The sequence below is a fragment of the Branchiostoma floridae genome, chromosome 3, assembly GCF_000003815.2.
Source record: "Branchiostoma floridae strain S238N-H82 chromosome 3, Bfl_VNyyK, whole genome shotgun sequence".
In the NCBI taxonomy this organism is placed as follows: domain Eukaryota; kingdom Metazoa; phylum Chordata; class Leptocardii; order Amphioxiformes; family Branchiostomatidae; genus Branchiostoma; species Branchiostoma floridae.
The window spans coordinates 7,227,004-7,244,677 of NC_049981.1; the positions used below are offsets into that span (position 1 = coordinate 7,227,004).

Genomic DNA, 17,674 nt, shown 5'->3' on the forward strand with positions numbered 1-17,674 from the left:
AAAACCATATCCAGTTGGCATGAGTAACTACTTTTTGGTGAAAAATCTATTGTTCGGCATAACAGCAACATTCCTGACCACTTAAATTTCATAATGGAGGCACCTTTTTTTTGGCCAAACTTTTTTTTTATTGTCACTCGCATAAGTTCCTGGGTTCCCAGAGGATGTCATCCATGAAATCAAATCAACATTACCTTACCAACTTGACAAACTATTGACAGATCAGCCCTTTGAGTTTGAGTTCATCCTAACTCCTTTCTGTTTCAGAAGTCCAGCCGTCCTGTCGTACAGTTGAAGGGGTTGTCCTGACCCTGGGCCAGGGGGACACGGGTCAGCTGGGTCTAGGGGAGGACGTCATGGAGAGGAAAAAGCCTGGGCTGGTGGCTATCCAGGACAAAGTCATTGATGTGTGTGCTGGGGGCATGCACACTGTAGCACTCACTGTCAAAGGAGAGGTAAGTCTTCAAAAAATTTCCAACCTTTCTTTACCTTGAAAATAACTTTCTCTTCAACCTTGGCCGCATTTCTTGAGTTCAAGAGAGTTTGTATGTTTGTTTGTTTGTTTTATTAGGATCATCAAAAGAATAACCTATGTCATAGAGTCATAGATGGGTTTTGGTTATTTTTCATAGCATTTTCTTTTTGATAGATTTTGCCTTCCCCGCAACCAAATGCTGCATATTCCAGCACCCATTTACGTTTCTATAGACCTGGGATTCACTGCTTTGTGCTTTAGCTACAGCAGGGGCTAGTTCACTGATACTGGTGTGTGTGTTCAGTGCTAAGGCCTAGGAAAAAATGTTGTGTTTCCTGTTTCCCTACCTACCCTAGAAAAACCTGCCGAATCTAGACTTTCTTGGGTGGGCAGTCAGTGGAATCACAATATTAGTTTCCTAATAAAATTTTTATTCAGCCTGTTTCCTATTGAAGTAAAAACACTGCTTGTCCTATCTAATGAAGGATAAATGTATGTATTATGCACAACATTCAAGAAAAGACACCTATTGTCCTCATGCATTTCAGTTTAACTTTGTCCAAATTTATTGTAATATGTCATGCTACAGTTTTGGTCAGCCAAAAAAAATGACAAGAAAAAAAGATAATCCCTATCCACCAACCCTAATTTTTCCAGGACTGAAACAGGAAACACAACATTTTTTTCTTATGCCTAATTGTGTCTTGTTTTCAGGTATGGTCCTGGGGTTGTAATGACGAGGGAGCGTTGGGAAGAGACACGTCAGAGATAGGCACTGAGACCGTCCCAGGGAAGGTGGAACTTGGCGCCAAGATAGCACAGCTGGGCGCTGGAGACTCCCACACCATCGCACTCACCACAGATGGCAGGGTATGGTGCTGGGGAACATTCAGGGTCAGTTGTACTGTTGTTTACTCATTTCTGCTGTTGGCTTGTTTGTGTTTGCATGATTTCCATTTTTGTTTGATGCATGCAGCATTTGACGTCGATTCTCAGTGCAGCTTACTTTTTGTGAGACTAGAAGAAGGGTCACAGAGTATTGACAGATGCCAATATTTTGCAACAAAATAGTGATCATGTTATACATCTTGTGTAGTGAACAATTATTATAATTTCTTAAAATCAGAAAATTAATGAAAATGAAGCCAATAAGAAATGCATTTCTCTTGCCATTGTATATTTTATGACATAATGATGTCATGATATTCATTTCTTATAGATGAAACATACACATTCATGTAAGGCCATCCATTTTGGGGATCCCAGAGGATATCATCTGTATAATCAAATCAATGTGGCCAAAACATTGAAAAACTGTAATTTTTCTCCCAACAGGACAACAATGGTCAGTTTGGCTTGACCAGTGACGGTAAGGCCCAGCCCAGACCAGTAGAGATCCCCCTCCCTACACCAGTACTGAAGATCTCCAGTGGTGTGAGCCATGTGGCCTGTCTAACACATAAATGTAACTGTAATATTTCTCCCAACAGGACAACAATGGTCAGTTTGGCTTGACCAGTGATGGTAAGGTCCAGCCCAGACCAGTAGAAATCCCCCTCCCAGCACGAGTACTGAAGATCTCCAGCGGTGTGAGCCATGTGGCCTGTCTAACACATAAATGTAACTGTAATATTTCTCCCAACAGGACAACAATGGTCAGTTTGGCTTGACCAGTGACGGTAAGGTCCAGCCCAGACCAGTAGAAATCCCCCTCCCAGCACGAGTACTGAAGATCTCCAGTGGTTTGAGCCATGTGGCCTGACTAACACATAAATGTAACTTTTCTTCCAACAGGACAACAATGGTCAGTTTGGCTTGACCAGTGACGGTAAGGTCCAGCCCAGACCAGTAGAGATCCCCCTCCCAGCACGAGTACTGAAGATCTCCAGTGGTGTGAGCCATGTGGCCTGTCTGACAGAGGATGGAGACCTCTATACCTTCGGCTGCGGAGAGCAGGGTCAGCTGGGGAGAATAGCCGAGTGTTTTACGGTCCGAGGGGGCCGCAAGGGACTCAGTGAGTACTACAATATGTGTGCCTCAGTTACTGCTTAGATTTGTATACAAACCAGCACTGTCTCCAGGCCCTGTCTATCTGTTCTGGGATGAAAAATTGCTTGTTGGGACAGACAAAAATTTCACCACATCTGTCAAAAAAATCTGAACTTGGTGACGTAAAACTGATGAAAATGCCTTACCCTCTGTTCGTTTGGAGGTCAATGCGAGCAGTGGAAAGGAAAAAAAGCTACGGAAAAAGCATCATGATTCGTCCTCTGTCTGAAGTTGGCCACTTTCAACCTATAGGAAGTATCCAGTTTGTCCAAACCGAAATACCAACAGCTTAACTGACCTTCATACAGTGGGGATGTGTGGCATAACTACAGTGTGTTTGGCCCAGGACCCAGAGGTCCTGGGTTCAAATCCTGTCATGCTGCCGATCTTGTGCCGTTGGGGAAGGCACTTTACACGACTTTCCTCACTCCACCAAGAAGTAAAAATCGTTACCTGACTTCAGTTCAGGAGGTAAAAGGCAGTTGAAGGAGAGGGTTGGGCTCTGCCTCTGAATACAGTGCCCTGGGCTCTTAAAAAAGGTTACCGGACTAGCTTAACAATTAACTGTGATATTATCAGGGCCCAAAATACCACCTGCATTTGCTGGTTAGTGCAGGTAAAATTGGAGCTGTGCAGGTATTTCTAGTGTCTACCTGCACCTAACCTGCACTGGTCCATGTACTGGGTTTTATACATAAATGTCATATGATGTAGGTATATATAGAAAGTAGAAAAGAACAAAATAGCAATGGTTCCTGAGCGTTTCTTGTGTGATCCATACTTCCTGAATTCAGAGTGGTGCAGGTAAAATTTGTCTTGTGCAGGTAATTTTCAATGTTACCTGCACCAGTGGAGGTATGCAGAAAAAAGTATTTCAAGCCCTGATTTATGTTGCAATTTTAAACCTTGACATACACAAAATAAAGCGCTTACCAACAAGCTTTTGATCAGTCTTCTGATCCTCATCAAGTTAAAATGCCCCAAAGCCTATGTCACACATCCAGACTGGATGTAAAGTTTATAATTGTAACATAATGTTGATTACCTTCACAGATGAACTTACATTCAAATTTAACTGTTATTTTGCAGGCCTCCTCGTTGACCCTGCCCTGGTCAGGATGAAGGGTAAGAGGGGCTCCGGGAAGAGCCACATGAAGTTTGCCGATGTCTTCTGTGGGAGCCATAACACGTTTGCCATCTCAGACGACCAGGAAGACGTGTACGCTTTCGGACTGAACAATTACTACCAAATGGGTAAGGCATTTATCATTATTATTATTATTATATTATCTTTTTGAAAAGGGTAGTATTGTCTCTTTGTTTGTCTTGGTATGTGTGCAATTTTGCAACCGTTGGCCAGGGTCCAAGTTTGTCCCCATGCTGTAATTTGAGACTAACAGGATGCAAAGGTTGAGCTAGCCTGTGTCCACACCAGGGTTGTAGCCAGCCAGAAATCATTTTCAGTCCCCTCGATTTTGAATGGCTTTGGTGCAGCATTCCTAGGGGTTTCCGGGGGCATGTGCCCAAGGAACATTTTGAAATCTAGACCCTCTGAAATGCTATTTCCTCCATTTTGAGGGTTAGATTTTGCCCACAGTGGACGGCATGGGGGAAAATATTTTCCGTCCCCAGCTGCAAAATTCCTTCAAAGGACAGAAGGACGGGTGCTGGCTACAACCCTGGTCCACACTCCAGCGTGGAGGCTGGCAAGAAGTGAACGTTGGCACATGGCAAAGAGTGTGAAACGGACATGGTTGTGTTCTGTTTTTGCAAGAAATTTATAAGAACTCTCAATATCTCACAGATGTATCAGGTCTAGGATTTCTACATTTGCATGGTTATTTGAAAATCAATCTTAGTGACATAATTTATTGACATTTCTGGTTCAGGATTGGAAGGTGATACAGCGAGGTATGTGCCTGAACATGTGGAGTCACTCTCAGGAAAGAGATGGACTCAGATCGAGGCAGGGCAGCATCACACCGTGGCCTTGTCAGAAGACGGTAAGCCTAGTTTTCTTAATTTTTTTTTCTAGAAAAAAATTGAAATGGGTAAGCATGATGGAGTGTGATGGAGTAGAGCGACCAAGCAGGGGGATGGGTTTGAAGGGTCAATCCCGGCTGTGTCGTTCACCTGACATGCGCGCTACTGGAAAGGGTTGCAGTTCTTACAACGGGACGTTAAGCTGTGGTCTACTGTCAATTGTGCTTTCGTAAGAAAGCAAGGGGAAAAATCCCTGACACAATGAACAAACAAAAAAACTGTACATAGCGTTTGCAGGGCTCGAAATTCATTTTTGGGATTAGGTGCACTGGTGCACCCAGCTTAAAAAATTGGGTGCACCAAAAATTTTTGGGGTGCACCACTTAAATTTAAGTAGAATGTAAAAAAAAACTAATAAGAAAACTTAGTTACAAGCTATCAAATTCTTAAACAAATAACATGACAGACATTTTCATTATCTTTCTAACACTTGGATGTCAAGAATATTATGTATACTCTACAAGCACGACGTCTTGACCTGATCAAAAACTTTGCTAACTCTCTCAGCCAGTCTGAACATTTCTTGCACTTACTGCCACCAGCCAGAGGTCAGATCAGTGGCAGACTGACAAGATCATCCCACAAACTGAACACTACTCGCTGTAGAACTGAACGCTATCGCAACAGCGCTGTACCCTTCATGGTCCGCCTTTTGAACGAGTAATTGTCACCTCAGTGTTTTTGTACCAAATAGCATTATGTATTTTGAATAACTATATACTGATATTACTGTGTTAAGTAAATTCTATCTTAAATGTTTTGGTAATGACACTTCATTTTATCCCAATACTGTTTTAATTTGTCGGTCTGAAATGCCTTTTAAGAACTATGTTATTGCCTCGATTTTAACCACTTTGATGTTAACGGTTTGTAATGACAAGTCGCAATTCAGCCAAGTGGCTGCAATGTCATTGTCAATTTGTTGAACTTCGAAATAAACCAGTCATACATATATACTAGTATGCACTTGATATCTTTCCATACATATACCAAAGAAAATATTTGAAAAAAATTGGGTGCACACTGAAAAAAATTGGGTGCACAGTTCCAATTTTGGGTATGATGTGCACCCAGTATTTCGAGCCCTGGTTTGTCTTCTCTGTCATGACCAGTTGAAAAATAGCTCTTCAGTGAGCTAAACTGGATTGACATACGTTTCTCGATTGTGTTTCAGGTGAAGTTTATGTCATGGGTAGAGGAGAGTATGGCAGACTGGGTCTGGGTGAAGACATGGATAAGGAAGTCACCAAACCTACACAGCTCACAGACCTCAGGAACATCTGTGGTGTGGCTACTGGCTCATCGGTGTCATTCGCTGTCAACAAAAATGGTAAAGGTTTTTCACAGCTTCACACTGAAATAGGCTTACAAGGCTTTCTGTAGTTTTATTTGGTAAAATATTCTATGGAATGGTAATACCTGTTACGTGTCTTGTTGCAGCTTGCTGCTTGATATAACAGTGCTTATGCTAGGCCCTACAGGACAGAGGCTGCAGAGCAAGTGATGACCAGCCAAAAATCCATGTAGATTATTGATAATGAATAGTGATAGTGAGATTATGAGGTTCTCTGAAAGACCAGAAAGAGATCTGTCAAATTTTTTACCGTCCGACTCAAATTGTTGGTTTTTCAATTGGCTTGATGTTCCTACTTCTCTACATTTCTTGTAATTCTGTGCAACAGCAAGATTTAGTGTTCTTTGTGCACAGCTGCTGTTTATCTAAGTTTGACTCATTCTTTGAAAAAGTACAGTCAAACCTATGTCACCACCTCTGCATAAGGCTCAGCTGGCAGATTTGAATGCTTTTTGGCGGTCCTATAGATAAATTCTTTCCCTGATAAAATATGAAGAATCCTGTCATCCTGTCCTCATAAACCAGATTTTATAAGTCTTAGTGATTTTCTTGGGCCGCTTTGACTGATTAAATTCTGATAAATGTTTTTGTTTGTTTGTTTGTTTATTCCAGGTGAGGCGTACTCCTGGGGCATGGGCACCAACCTGCAGCTGGGGCTAAGCGATGACGATGACGTCTGGGTGCCAACAAAAATGTCGGGGAAACAGCTGGAGACCAGAGACGTTGTCCTTGTGTCTGGGGGAGGACAGCACACCGTCATGCTGGCCAGAGACAAAGACAACAACACAGCTGCCTAGCTGTGCAATGTTTCGTCATTTATAGCTGACACAATCACAGTTTAAACATGCTCTCCCACTCAAAATTATACCAAGTCTGAATTTACAACCTTCTTCGGAATGAATTTTGTAAAACCTGTGACTGTCTTCAGGAAGACTGATCAAACTCTTGTCACATGACTTGATGGACATGTGACTGCAGGAATTGGTCAAAGGTGAATTGATGCCTTTGAAAGCTAGTTCATGGTTGTAAGTGCACATGTACAGTGTGCTACATTGTAAGTAATGCCCTTGGCAATACATACATTTAAGAAATTGCTTTGGGTCCTCATTTTTTATATATTTCCCAAAATGTACCATACTGCACATGAGCACTCCAAACAGTGCACAAGCTTTTTGTCCCAGTCACATTTCTTTTAAGTTTTGGGTCATTTTTTGAGTCTAGATTATTTTTTGTTGGATATCATGTTTAAACTGTCATCAAAACACTACAGCCAAGCTGGTCTCCAAGGCTGTGTATTTTTAATCTTATCCTGTCCTGTTTTGATATGCCATATAGGACATCTTTGTATAAATGGTTAAAGTCTTAATTAGCTTCATGAAGTAATGTACATTATAGTTGTGTATGGCATTGTATGTATGTATGTCAATAGCGAGAAAGTATAGGTGCGATTGTCGTAGATTTACATTTGTTTGAAATGGCCACTAGCTGCCGTTGTATGAATGGTTGAGAGGAAACAGCCCAGAATTATAGAAAGAATCGTATGTGAGCTACTTTGGCACTAGTAAAAGTAAGTCTTTTAACATTATTGTCATCTGCTGCACTAAAAAAACTTGATGCAAGTGTGCCTTCAAATGATCAGTAAAAAACACAACATGCTGCTCTTGAATATTTGTAAATGTCTTAAGGATTGACTTCTGGCAGATTTTATCATAACACCACTCAAGACTGCCAGTGTCTGTCTAAGAAATGGAAAGACGCCTTCTTTATTTTATTTCATCCATTATTTACGTAACTGTTGGAGCAAACATTACTGGAAACTGATACGTATTCCAACTTTACTCGGATTCTCATTTCTTTCATTGTTTATTCACCTTTTAGGGCATGAAAGTGGCAAAGATATTCTTTGTCTGATTAAGCATTGACAAGTAAATTAATTAACCATATTAGACCCAGCTATTCTGTAAATGTTATTCGTGATATTTGTTAACTTTTCTGCCTCCGTACTTGTACAGAAGAGTTTGTGTGAAAGAGCAATACATGTGCTTAAATATATTGAAAATACTCAAAACTTCTCGGTTGTTTTATTTTGTGTATTTAACTTCACTACCATTTTGATCATTATTTTGTCACTGAAATAAATTGATTTCAACAAAAGGGATCTCTTGAAAGAAACGAAAGGACTACCTCAGGTATACATAACCTAGGCTTTCACCTCACCTCACCGGTCCCATAGCCTCACCGGCCTTTACATGCTATCAAAAGGTCTAGATACTAGTTACCGTAACTAAGGCACAATATGCTAACAAAAGATCTAGTATCAAATATATAACGTAGGGTTTAAGCTACCAGATGTCTATATGCTAGAAATTATATGCTATCAGAAGTCTATATACGAAAACGCATATATTAAGCTAGCTTTTTGATGCTAACGATATTTCTAGATACTAGTAATTAGGACGATTATAGGAAATAGGAGAGAATTAGGTTGGTGTTTGTTCATACATGTACTTGTATCTATGATAATGAAATACTGTAAATGCAGAAATGTTCACCGCAAACTTAAAACCACCGCAAGCATTTTTCTATTATGGTATTAGACTGCAGTCTATGGTGTTACTGCAAACTTAAATCCACCGTGAAAAGTCCTTTTCCCCACTACCACGAAATTAGATCCCCGCGAATTTAAATGCATTTACGGTATGAGCATGCTGACATTGTGGTGAGATACCACCTGCACCCAGACAGTACGCCTTAATCGTAGGTGGTTTGAAGTTTCATCGCATGGTAATCGCGGGCAATCATGGGCTTGTATTTATCGGAGCCATCCAGACACTTGAGCTTCACGTCGCAGTCGGCCTTGGCGAAGAAGGCGATGGAGCGGCGTCTCTGCCCCCGGCCTTCCGCCGTCGCTGGGATGTTCACCCGGTGTTTCTGTAGACGATTACAAAACAAAGGTCCGTTAGAATGATTTTATTCTCATTTTCTTTGACACAGCCAGTAACACGCCAGGTTTGTACTGAAGAGCACAAGTTGCTACTTATCCAAACAGATTTATTTGAGCAACTCACACCGAGAAGGATCCCTTCCATGATCGGATACATGAAGTGTATTTTCATGTGCTCGAGGTTTCGCTCCCCTCAAACACGGGATCTCCGTTTAACATAATGTTTTATTGCAAATTCATACCCATGGGGCTAATTGCAAGAGAAGAGAGACTAAATACATGAAATGAATTAATGTGGTCTGAGTACAACCATGTAGATAAACTAAATTCTAACATACAAAGATTAAGTGGATGAACATGTACATACGATACAGAATAGGGTACTAAGTCTACGTAACTATTACGGGGTTTGACTTCGTCTTTGAAGACAGTGGGAAATGAAATGTCCGGATCCCATGTATTCTATAATAGATTGATTCGGTGATCTTAGTTTGCCTCCATAGCAGGCTTTCTGTGGACTTTTCTTAGCTCATAATACACTTTTGCTGGCCATTTCTATTTGTACTCGGTCGCTGATTGCTGGCGTTTTCTGATTGCCGGCCGGCCTCCGAATGTTTAAAAAAAGGCCCCAGAAAGCCTGCTATGGAGGCTAGATCTTAGTAGGAAGAGGCGTGGCGTTTTTAACAATTAACGTCCTATCCAAGGGATGTGTGAAGTAAGGAAAGTCGTGTAAAGTGCAATTCCCAAGGGCACAAGGTCGGCGGCATATCATTATGGATTTGAACCCAGGACCTTTAGCCTCCATAGCAGGCTCTCTATGGCCTTTTTTGGCACTTTTGCTGGCCATTTCTTTTTGTACTAGGTCGCTGATTGCTGGCCTCTCTGATAGCCGGCCATTTTAGAATTCTAAAATGGCCGGCTATCAGAGAGGCCAGCAATCAGCTATGGAGGCTAGGACCTTTGGGTTACGGGCCAAACACCCTGCCGTTGTGCCACACGACCCTGCGATGAATGAAGTTGACTTACAGTGGACACCAGCTTGTCGGCCGTCCACCACTGTAACATGTCGCCGATGTTGATCACCACAGTGCCCGGGATGGGTGGGGCTAGGACATAATTGTCGCCCTCAGTGCAAACCTTTCAAACATAGAAATGAAAATTAATTTTGTTCATGGGTTTACAACAGGCATTATATAAAGCTGTCCACATGGAAATTCTATTCGGTATCCATTCTTAATCTAGCTTCAGTCCGCTACATAAGCATCCTCCTACGCACGGTCCCCAACCGGCTAATCGCCTATGTGGGGACCCTGCTATCTGAAGGGCCACTCCCGGTTACTGTGAGCGTCGCAACAACCCAGCTGTCAGCCAATCAGAGAATAGGCCTTTCTTGGGCTTTCTGTTTACGAAAGCCATCTCACAAAAGCCACTGGGAAGCTATCAGACAATCCTGTTACGTATTACATAGCTCCATCCTCCTACGCCGAATCTCCAACGGCTGACTGCCCATATAAGGGTAAGCTCATTAATATTTATAAGCAGGGCGGTCAGTAACTGATCTGAGTGCGCTAGACAGCAGAGGTGACCACAAGGAGTTTTGACACGACTGTGGTCCCTCGGCGTAGATGAATGCTACATAAGTCACTTTCCTTCAAGCTTGCGTTATCTGTTCCCCTCCCTCTGCGTAGGAGAAAAAAGAAGAAGAAAAAACAGAATGGAGAAAGTTCTGTCTAACAGTTCGTCCATATGAAAAATTCTATTCGGTAGCCTGTGGTCCATTCTTATTCAATCTTGCGTTGAAGCGGTCTACATTGAGCGAGATTTAATCAGGCTAACCTCCAGCCCAGGTCTGTCCTGGAACAGCAGGGTGACGCAGCCTATGTCTGTGTGCTCCGCACACCGGAGCTGGTTCTCCTTGACAACTTCCGGTGTTGGCGGGTAATGCGTGCACCTCAGGCTGGTTCCGTTGGGGCCTGTCCCCATGTGCTTGAACATGTCCAAGAATCCGGCAACCTGTTGTAACATTCCGTGTGTTTAGTACAACAATGTTGTATTCATTATGGAAATTGCTAAACTTTCTTTCCAACACGAATTGATATACTTACCCTAAATTTTCGGTCAACTCTGTCGACCTTGTTCACAGAATGACCCTATCTCCAGCAGTGACGTCAGGAATACGCCACTTTTGCAGGAGGGAGTCATAAGTATCAGACAGTCTATGTCGCCCCCCGTCTCTGTTGAGTGTGGGCCGATGGGCTCTAATTTACACTGCCTCCTTCACTCCTCGCGCGAAGAAATCCTGTTCTGAGTCTAGGATTTTGACTTTGTCCAACGAAATGGAATGTCCCGGAGACTCTATGTGTATATGTTGCGCCACCTCAGACGATTTGACCATTTCGTTGGACAAAGTCAAAATCCTAGACTCAGAACAGGATGTCTTCGCGCGAGGGGGCCTATATCAATTCGTGTTGGAAAGAAAGTTTAGCAATTTCCATAATGTATTCTACCAACACAGATGAACTTTCATGCTAAAATAATGTTGTATTCACTATATCCTACTTCATACATCTAATACCCCTGTCACATTATCCACGATTCTCGGGCGTGTCGATGGAAGGTCGGCCAATTTTAAAATCGACAGAGGGTTGCGGGTATTTTTCACCTGAAAACCGTCCCTGTCACATATAAGCCATACTTTGCACCTTGTGCAATTGTTGTGCAATAAAGTTATTATTATCATTATAAGCGAGGCTCGGTCTATTGTCGCAGACACGATCGATTTTCGCCAAATGTGACAGGGATATTTAGACAAGTAATTGTCTATGATGCATATAATTTCTTTAACATTTTCACAATCACAAAAAAACGATGAGAAGTTGATGAATCCAACTAGAAGATTGTAATTCTTGTGCTAGCTTGACAAAATTAATGAGCGATTATTCTCATCAATTATTCAATTGTAATCTTCTGCATAATTAGTTTTACATTTTGTACATCACTAGTGTCACTTCTACAAGTACACTCAATGTTACTACACGATATATTTATTTCGACACGAGAAAAATTCTCTTTTTTTCAAAATAAGGCGAAAATTAACGAGCGCGATGAAGTCATCTATAAATCTTATATTAGTTGCTGTGGCCTAAAATGTGTTCGTCACGTACCTCGATCCCTTGGCCTCTGGCGACCAGCTCCAGGACCCTGAAAGTGAGACTTTTACACGCGGCGTAGAAGTTCAGACATGTTTCTTCAAACTCCGGGACTTCGTACGGCCAAGACTGGTAAAAGGTATTTTTTTAAATGTGGTCATGTTATTAAATACAATATGAACAGGCTACATACGTTGGAGGACGGCGACGTTGAGTTTTTCTGGATCCTTGAACTGAGGATCTTCATCAAAATTCCTTGCTTATACATTTTGCATATCTACTCCCATTGATAAACCTCTTACTTCAATTAGCTATTGAAAAACGATTACCCTAATTAATTATGTCCGAAGCCAATAGGTCATATATATCATAATATATGTCAATATAAATGAATCAAATTAATGAAGAAAATCAACGAGAATCAAGCATTGTACATGACTGAAGGTGCCTTTGATAATCCATAAATTAGTTAAGTTTTCTTTTGTTGTAATGGTACTACTGCGTGCCATAGGACAGGAGGGGGGGGGGTGCTCTTTCTAACCTTCACCTTAGTCGTGTGAGAAGGTAGCTGTACAAGAGCTCCCAATAGGCCTGCTGGGGATTCGAACTCAGAACCTTCGGATTCTAAGTCATCAACCCTAAACAAAGACCACATTAACCACATTTCCACCATATCGTTAATACATGAAGACTAGTGTTTTGACTTGCTTATTGTTACGGTTACATTTCCAAACCGGGGCCCGATCGGGATGTTTGCGGGAACGAAAAATAAATAAAGTCTATCAAGGACTATACACAAATTATGCTGATGACAATTTTTTTTTTTACGTTCTGTGTGTTCTGTTGTCTTTTATATGATAGTTTTCGCTCCGAAAAGCTGCCCGACCGGGCCCCGGTTTGGAAATGTGACCGTAATAATTACCCCGTACGGCCAATACCCCGTACGGCTGACTATAAAAAAAGACTGAGAGAAAAAAGAGCCGTAGCACAATCAACAATTAAAAAGGCATTGCACCTCGTCTCTACCCTGGGAGCTAGACAGGACCGGGTACCTAGCGAGTTTTGTTCGGGGACCCAAGGCAGTCAGCCCGCAGATCTCACATTAGTGCTCCGGAGGAGTTCAATCGCTACCCTGGAGAAGGGCAGATGGACCTAATCGGGCTTAAACTCCCCGCGGCCGGGTGCTAATAAGAAATAAGCGGGCCTGACTGTCTTGGGCCACCGAATAAACTGTCCTAGCTGCCCGATCCCGGCTGGCTCCCAGGGTACTCGTCTCAAGCGGTGCTTTCGACGTTCGCTCGCTCGTGTAGAGTCGGAAGGATACTAACCTCATCTTCAATGAGTGGGATCTTGATGCCGAAGTACTCCTTCAGGTCAGCCGGCCGGTCCGACCCTGACAGTCCACCCACGCTAACCCGACAGACAGAGATTGACATTATGAATGAACGAACTTTTTTTTGTGCTCCATAATCTTATGTGTGGTGACCGCGTGGCGCAACGATAGCATGTTCGGATTTGCACCGAGAGGTTGCGGGTTCGAATCCGCCTGCCGTGCCACCGATCTTGTGCCCTTAGGAAAGGCACTTTACACGACTTTCCTCACTTTACTCAGGTGAAAATGAGTACCTAGTTTCGGCTAGGGCCGTCCCTCGGATAGGACGTTAAATGGAGGTCCCGTGTATGGGGACAGTCACACCCCATGCACGTTAAAGAACCTCCACACGTGCGATGGTGCGGTGTGAGATGGAGCAAACCATTCTGTCTGGAGTTGGTGATTCACTACAAATCACACGGACGGAAGCCTGGCGGACCTTCGTGTCGTATCAGCCACACGGTGATTTACATCATTCACCATGCCCTGTAGAGGAGATAGGCGCCGCCAGGGGACTAAAAGCCTGTTGAGTCCGCATAACATGTTGTGCTGCCCCTACGGCTGATTAAAAGGCTATGGGACGAACGAACGAACGAACGAACGAATCTTATGTGGCACAACCCATGGCAACAGCCACTACTAAACAAGAATACAAGACTACAAAATATTATTGATAAACTTGTATGAGTTACACTATATTACATGGTGATTTGATCTCGTCGCTTTTTGAACGAAATACAAAAAGCCATGTAGAGACGAATATATACGATTTGGACATGATAACATTACATGGAAAATATAAGATGAGGGGGGGGGGGGGCAGAGTTTGTATTAGCTGAATTTCAAGGTTGAATTTCCACAAGGGTCTGGTGTGGCTGCCATTCGGCACTAACTTATGTGACCTAAATACGACAGCAATGGTCCCATTTGCGGCCATAAGTTTGTTCTGTATACTCACAACGGGAAGGACCCCTACTCTTTTCGGTAATGGGGCGGGTTCTTGAGGAATGGCTCTCCTTAGTCCGTGACAAAGCACCTGTCCTATCCGAGGGACGGCCCTAACCGAAGCAAGCTAATTTTCATCTGAGTGAAGTGAGGAAAGTCGTGTAAAGTGCATTTTGCAAGGTCGCGCATCAACGGATTTTAACCCAGAACCTCTGGGTTATGAATCGAACACCCTGACGATTGCGCCACACAGCCCCACTTTTGCATCATATGATGATGTTCGTCCATCGGGAGTCGATGAGGACCTTGACTTCAGGAGTGTAGTTCAGCATCATATAGCTTGTGAGGTATGGTCGGACAACAAGTGACAGGTCACAGCGAACATTTGGGATCGACTAAAGACTGAAGTAGCCGAATTTCTATCCTGGGAAAACGCAGACCCCTACGAGGCACGCAAAGTTTACCGATCCCTACAACACGCGCGCACGGAACACCCGCCGCCTAACACCCGCCGGCCCACGAACCAGCTGGCCCCAACTATCACTTGCGATAGTTGGGGACCGGCGTAAGTGGGGCCAGCTGGTAGTGGGGCGGGTGCATAGAGGCGGGAGGGCGCGCGTTAGGCAGGGGATCGGTAACTCTTATATGCGAAGCTTCTCGAGCTGGTTTCCCAGGGTACCGAATTTCAGACTTAATAGACAAGTCACATATAATTTGTGAGACATGGTCAGACAACCAGTGACCTGGCCCAGTGAAAGGTCATCAACCCTGAGGCTATTGACAGGATGGTCCTGTCAACAATGAAAAAGATTGCAGTATTGACGTCAACAGTGGGAAACAATTAGCACTGTTGACACCTATCAATCCTGTCAACAGTGCATTTTCTGACTACTGTTGATCATCATGTCAACAGTGCTAATTTTTCCACTGTTGACAGGATCATCCCATCAACAGTGCAGATTTGATAGGATGCCTGTTAAGTAGTGTGTCATACCTCCTTTCTACTAGGACGGCGCTTTCGCCGAGCTCTCTTTGCGACCTAACATTTGACAGAACCCTCAATGAATTGTATGCAAAAAATACGGACCTTTTTACGATTTGTGTGTTTTGTTGTCTTTTCAGTCACGCTTTTACATCTTGTTTGATATGTCCGGTATTAAATCGACGGTTACACACATCTGTTTTAGGTCGCAGTGAGAGCGCAGCGCGATCGCCGTCTGGTGGAAAGGGAGTATCAAGAATTCAAAACATTCAATTACGCCGGGTTCACACACGCGTATATTCAAGACCGTATGAGGTCCGTATGGAAATCTTATCCTCTACCAGGTTCAACAGGTTACTGGAGAAATAGAAGGAATTGGACAAATATAGACACATGATACGCCAGAGGTTTAGCTGTCGCGAGGAGTATGGTTTGGAACCAAGTAACTCCTTTGGCATCTCATCTATCTATATTTGTCTTGTCCAGTTTATCTTTTTGTATTATTACAACATATGTGGTAGCTTCTTTCTTATTTATGATTTCATTGATCATACATCTGGTTTAAGTATAGAGGAGGAGGGCTCAGCATAAACTGTGAAGGTTTTTCCCTCCTCCTGCACCTGTTTTATGTTCTATTCTTTTCTGTATTTATTATCATTTTGTTGTGCAAATAAGTAAACAAGCAAACAAGCAAACAAACAATTCCGATTATTTTTTTCGACGACCTGAGAAGCCTGCTAGAGGCTAAGACGTCCATACGGATCTCATACGGATTTTCACGATATACGCACGTGTGAACCCATCTTTACAAATCTGACGTACCTCTCTCTTTCCACGCACCCCCAGCCCTGACGCTCCCGGTTCTTGTCGTTGGCTCGAGCGTACTTCTCTTTGATCTCAGCGGGCAGGGCGTAAAACCTGTCGGTTACATCATACATCGCGTCCACCTGCAGGGACAGGAAAGTTAATAGAATTTGTCATCAATCAGTGACTAGTTTTGACAGGTAAACACACGTACCTCCAGATTTTCGATGGCTATCAGTCCATCATGTTCACGGAGTGGCCTAGTTCTCGCGAGAGTTGCGAGGACTAGGTCGAGACTTGCGTGGATCTTCTGCCCCTTACCCCCGCCTCCAACGAAGGCGTTGAACTCATCAGCGAAGGGAAATCTCTTCAACGAAGGGAAAGGAAAGAAAGGAAAGTGATCTCGATCCAGTTTTAGCTCACTGATGAGCTAGTATTCCACTTGTCGTGACAGAGAGGACAGACGCTATTCACAAGTGCACTTGTGAAGTAAAGGTGACACTAGTGTGGTATACTGGTATCACTTATCAAGTTGGCAACTACATACACTAATGGCTTCGACATTGGTGTCATTTTTACAACTATCCAATAAGTTTCACTTCTGCAACTACGGCCATGCCTACCTTAATGGTGTCACCTCTACTGTCACAGCGACAATAATTAGGATACAATAAAACCTATTTGCCCATTTTAGTACACTACCGTCATGTTGACCATCCCTGCAGAAGAAAAATCAAGAGCGCGCTTATGTCATTCAATTTACTTGCTGTGGACTTACCAAGAAGTGAGAAGAAGACGAACTTATACACTAGACTGATCTGATTGAGTAAAACATTTTTGGCAATTGTGTACAGAATACAATTCCAGGGGCCCCATGAAAAGCATTGTTAGTCACCGATGGGAGCTTACCCTGGTAAAAGAATACAGAAATGAATAGATAGATAAATAAACATAAAATCTTTCTACGATATTAGTGTCCGATGTCCAATTTTGGCAACTTGCCGCATATATCTACTTATTTTGCAGCAACTTTGCACGATTTCAATATGGTTGAAAATTCACGCGGTTTCAATATGGTTGAAAAAGTGCACGCGCGGCCGCGCGGATGCCATCCATATAATCAAAGGAGCATGACTTAAATGGTCTCTATGCAACCGTTTTGTACTTGGTGTTGATTTACTTGGTCTAGCAATGCGCGTCCTTAATTGTATCAATAAGGGGGAAGGGGGACATTTTAAGTGGTTAAGCTGTACCTGTTGTCAAACGTACCTGCTCTTCAGAAATTCCCGTATTCTTCAGGTAAGCGAAGCCCGACGTTGTGAAGGAGTGCATGAGTTCTTTCGTCAGGGCTTCCATGTCGGCCTCGGAGATGTTCTCCTTGTCGAGGCTATAGGCCGAGAAGTCAATGACCCTTATGTAATCACCCATCTTTTCCGGTAGCCTGGCCTGTGGAGGATAGGTCAGTCTATGTCACACATATCATCCCATAATTACAACCCGACGAACTGGTCTGTCTAAGAAGCCCTATGTCAGAGGAGATACTGTAAATGCATTTTA

The 17,674-nt window shown here is 43.0% G+C and overlaps 2 protein-coding genes across 2 annotated transcripts in view; one reads left to right on the forward strand and one right to left on the reverse strand.

Moving 5' to 3' along the window:
- LOC118410904 (regulator of chromosome condensation-like) overlaps positions 1-7,969 on the forward strand; it is a 12,777-nt gene extending 4,808 nt beyond the window's left edge. Inside the window, exons 3-9 of the mRNA XM_035812784.1 lie at positions 268-455; positions 1,190-1,369; positions 2,270-2,489; positions 3,614-3,778; positions 4,414-4,527; positions 5,742-5,897; positions 6,534-7,969. Coding sequence (XP_035668677.1) covers positions 268-455; positions 1,190-1,369; positions 2,270-2,489; positions 3,614-3,778; positions 4,414-4,527; positions 5,742-5,897; positions 6,534-6,718 — 1,208 coding nt within the window. The 3' untranslated portion in view covers positions 6,719-7,969. The remainder of the gene's footprint in view (positions 1-267; positions 456-1,189; positions 1,370-2,269; positions 2,490-3,613; positions 3,779-4,413; positions 4,528-5,741; positions 5,898-6,533) is intronic.
- Positions 7,970-8,495: 526 nt separating this feature from the next.
- On the reverse strand, positions 8,496-17,585 carry LOC118410905 (2-oxoglutarate-dependent dioxygenase htyE-like). The gene is made up of 7 exons (XM_035812785.1): positions 17,387-17,585; positions 16,136-16,260; positions 13,343-13,424; positions 12,030-12,143; positions 10,702-10,878; positions 9,892-10,002; positions 8,496-8,852 (listed from the first exon to the last, which is right to left on the reverse strand). Exons 1-7 carry the CDS (start codon positions 17,543-17,545, stop codon positions 8,673-8,675), a joined length of 948 nt encoding a protein of 315 aa, XP_035668678.1. The 5' UTR covers positions 17,546-17,585; the 3' UTR covers positions 8,496-8,672.
- Positions 17,586-17,674: the final 89 nt, after the last annotated feature.

What these genes read in the sequence shown, in the direction of transcription:
- LOC118410905 (XM_035812785.1), bottom strand. Translation starts at nt 17,545, where the DNA reads ATGGGTGATTACATAAGGGTCATTGACTTCTCGGCCTATAGCCTCGAC. An exon ending in TCCCACTCATTGAAGATGAG is followed by an intron (nt 12,144 to 13,342) that starts GTTAGTATCCTT and finishes ACCTTTTACCAG; the next exon opens with TCTTGGCCGTACGAAGTCCC. An exon ending in CCGACAAGCTGGTGTCCACT is followed by an intron (nt 8,853 to 9,891) that starts GTAAGTCAACTT and finishes AATCGTCTACAG; the next exon opens with AAACACCGGGTGAACATCCC.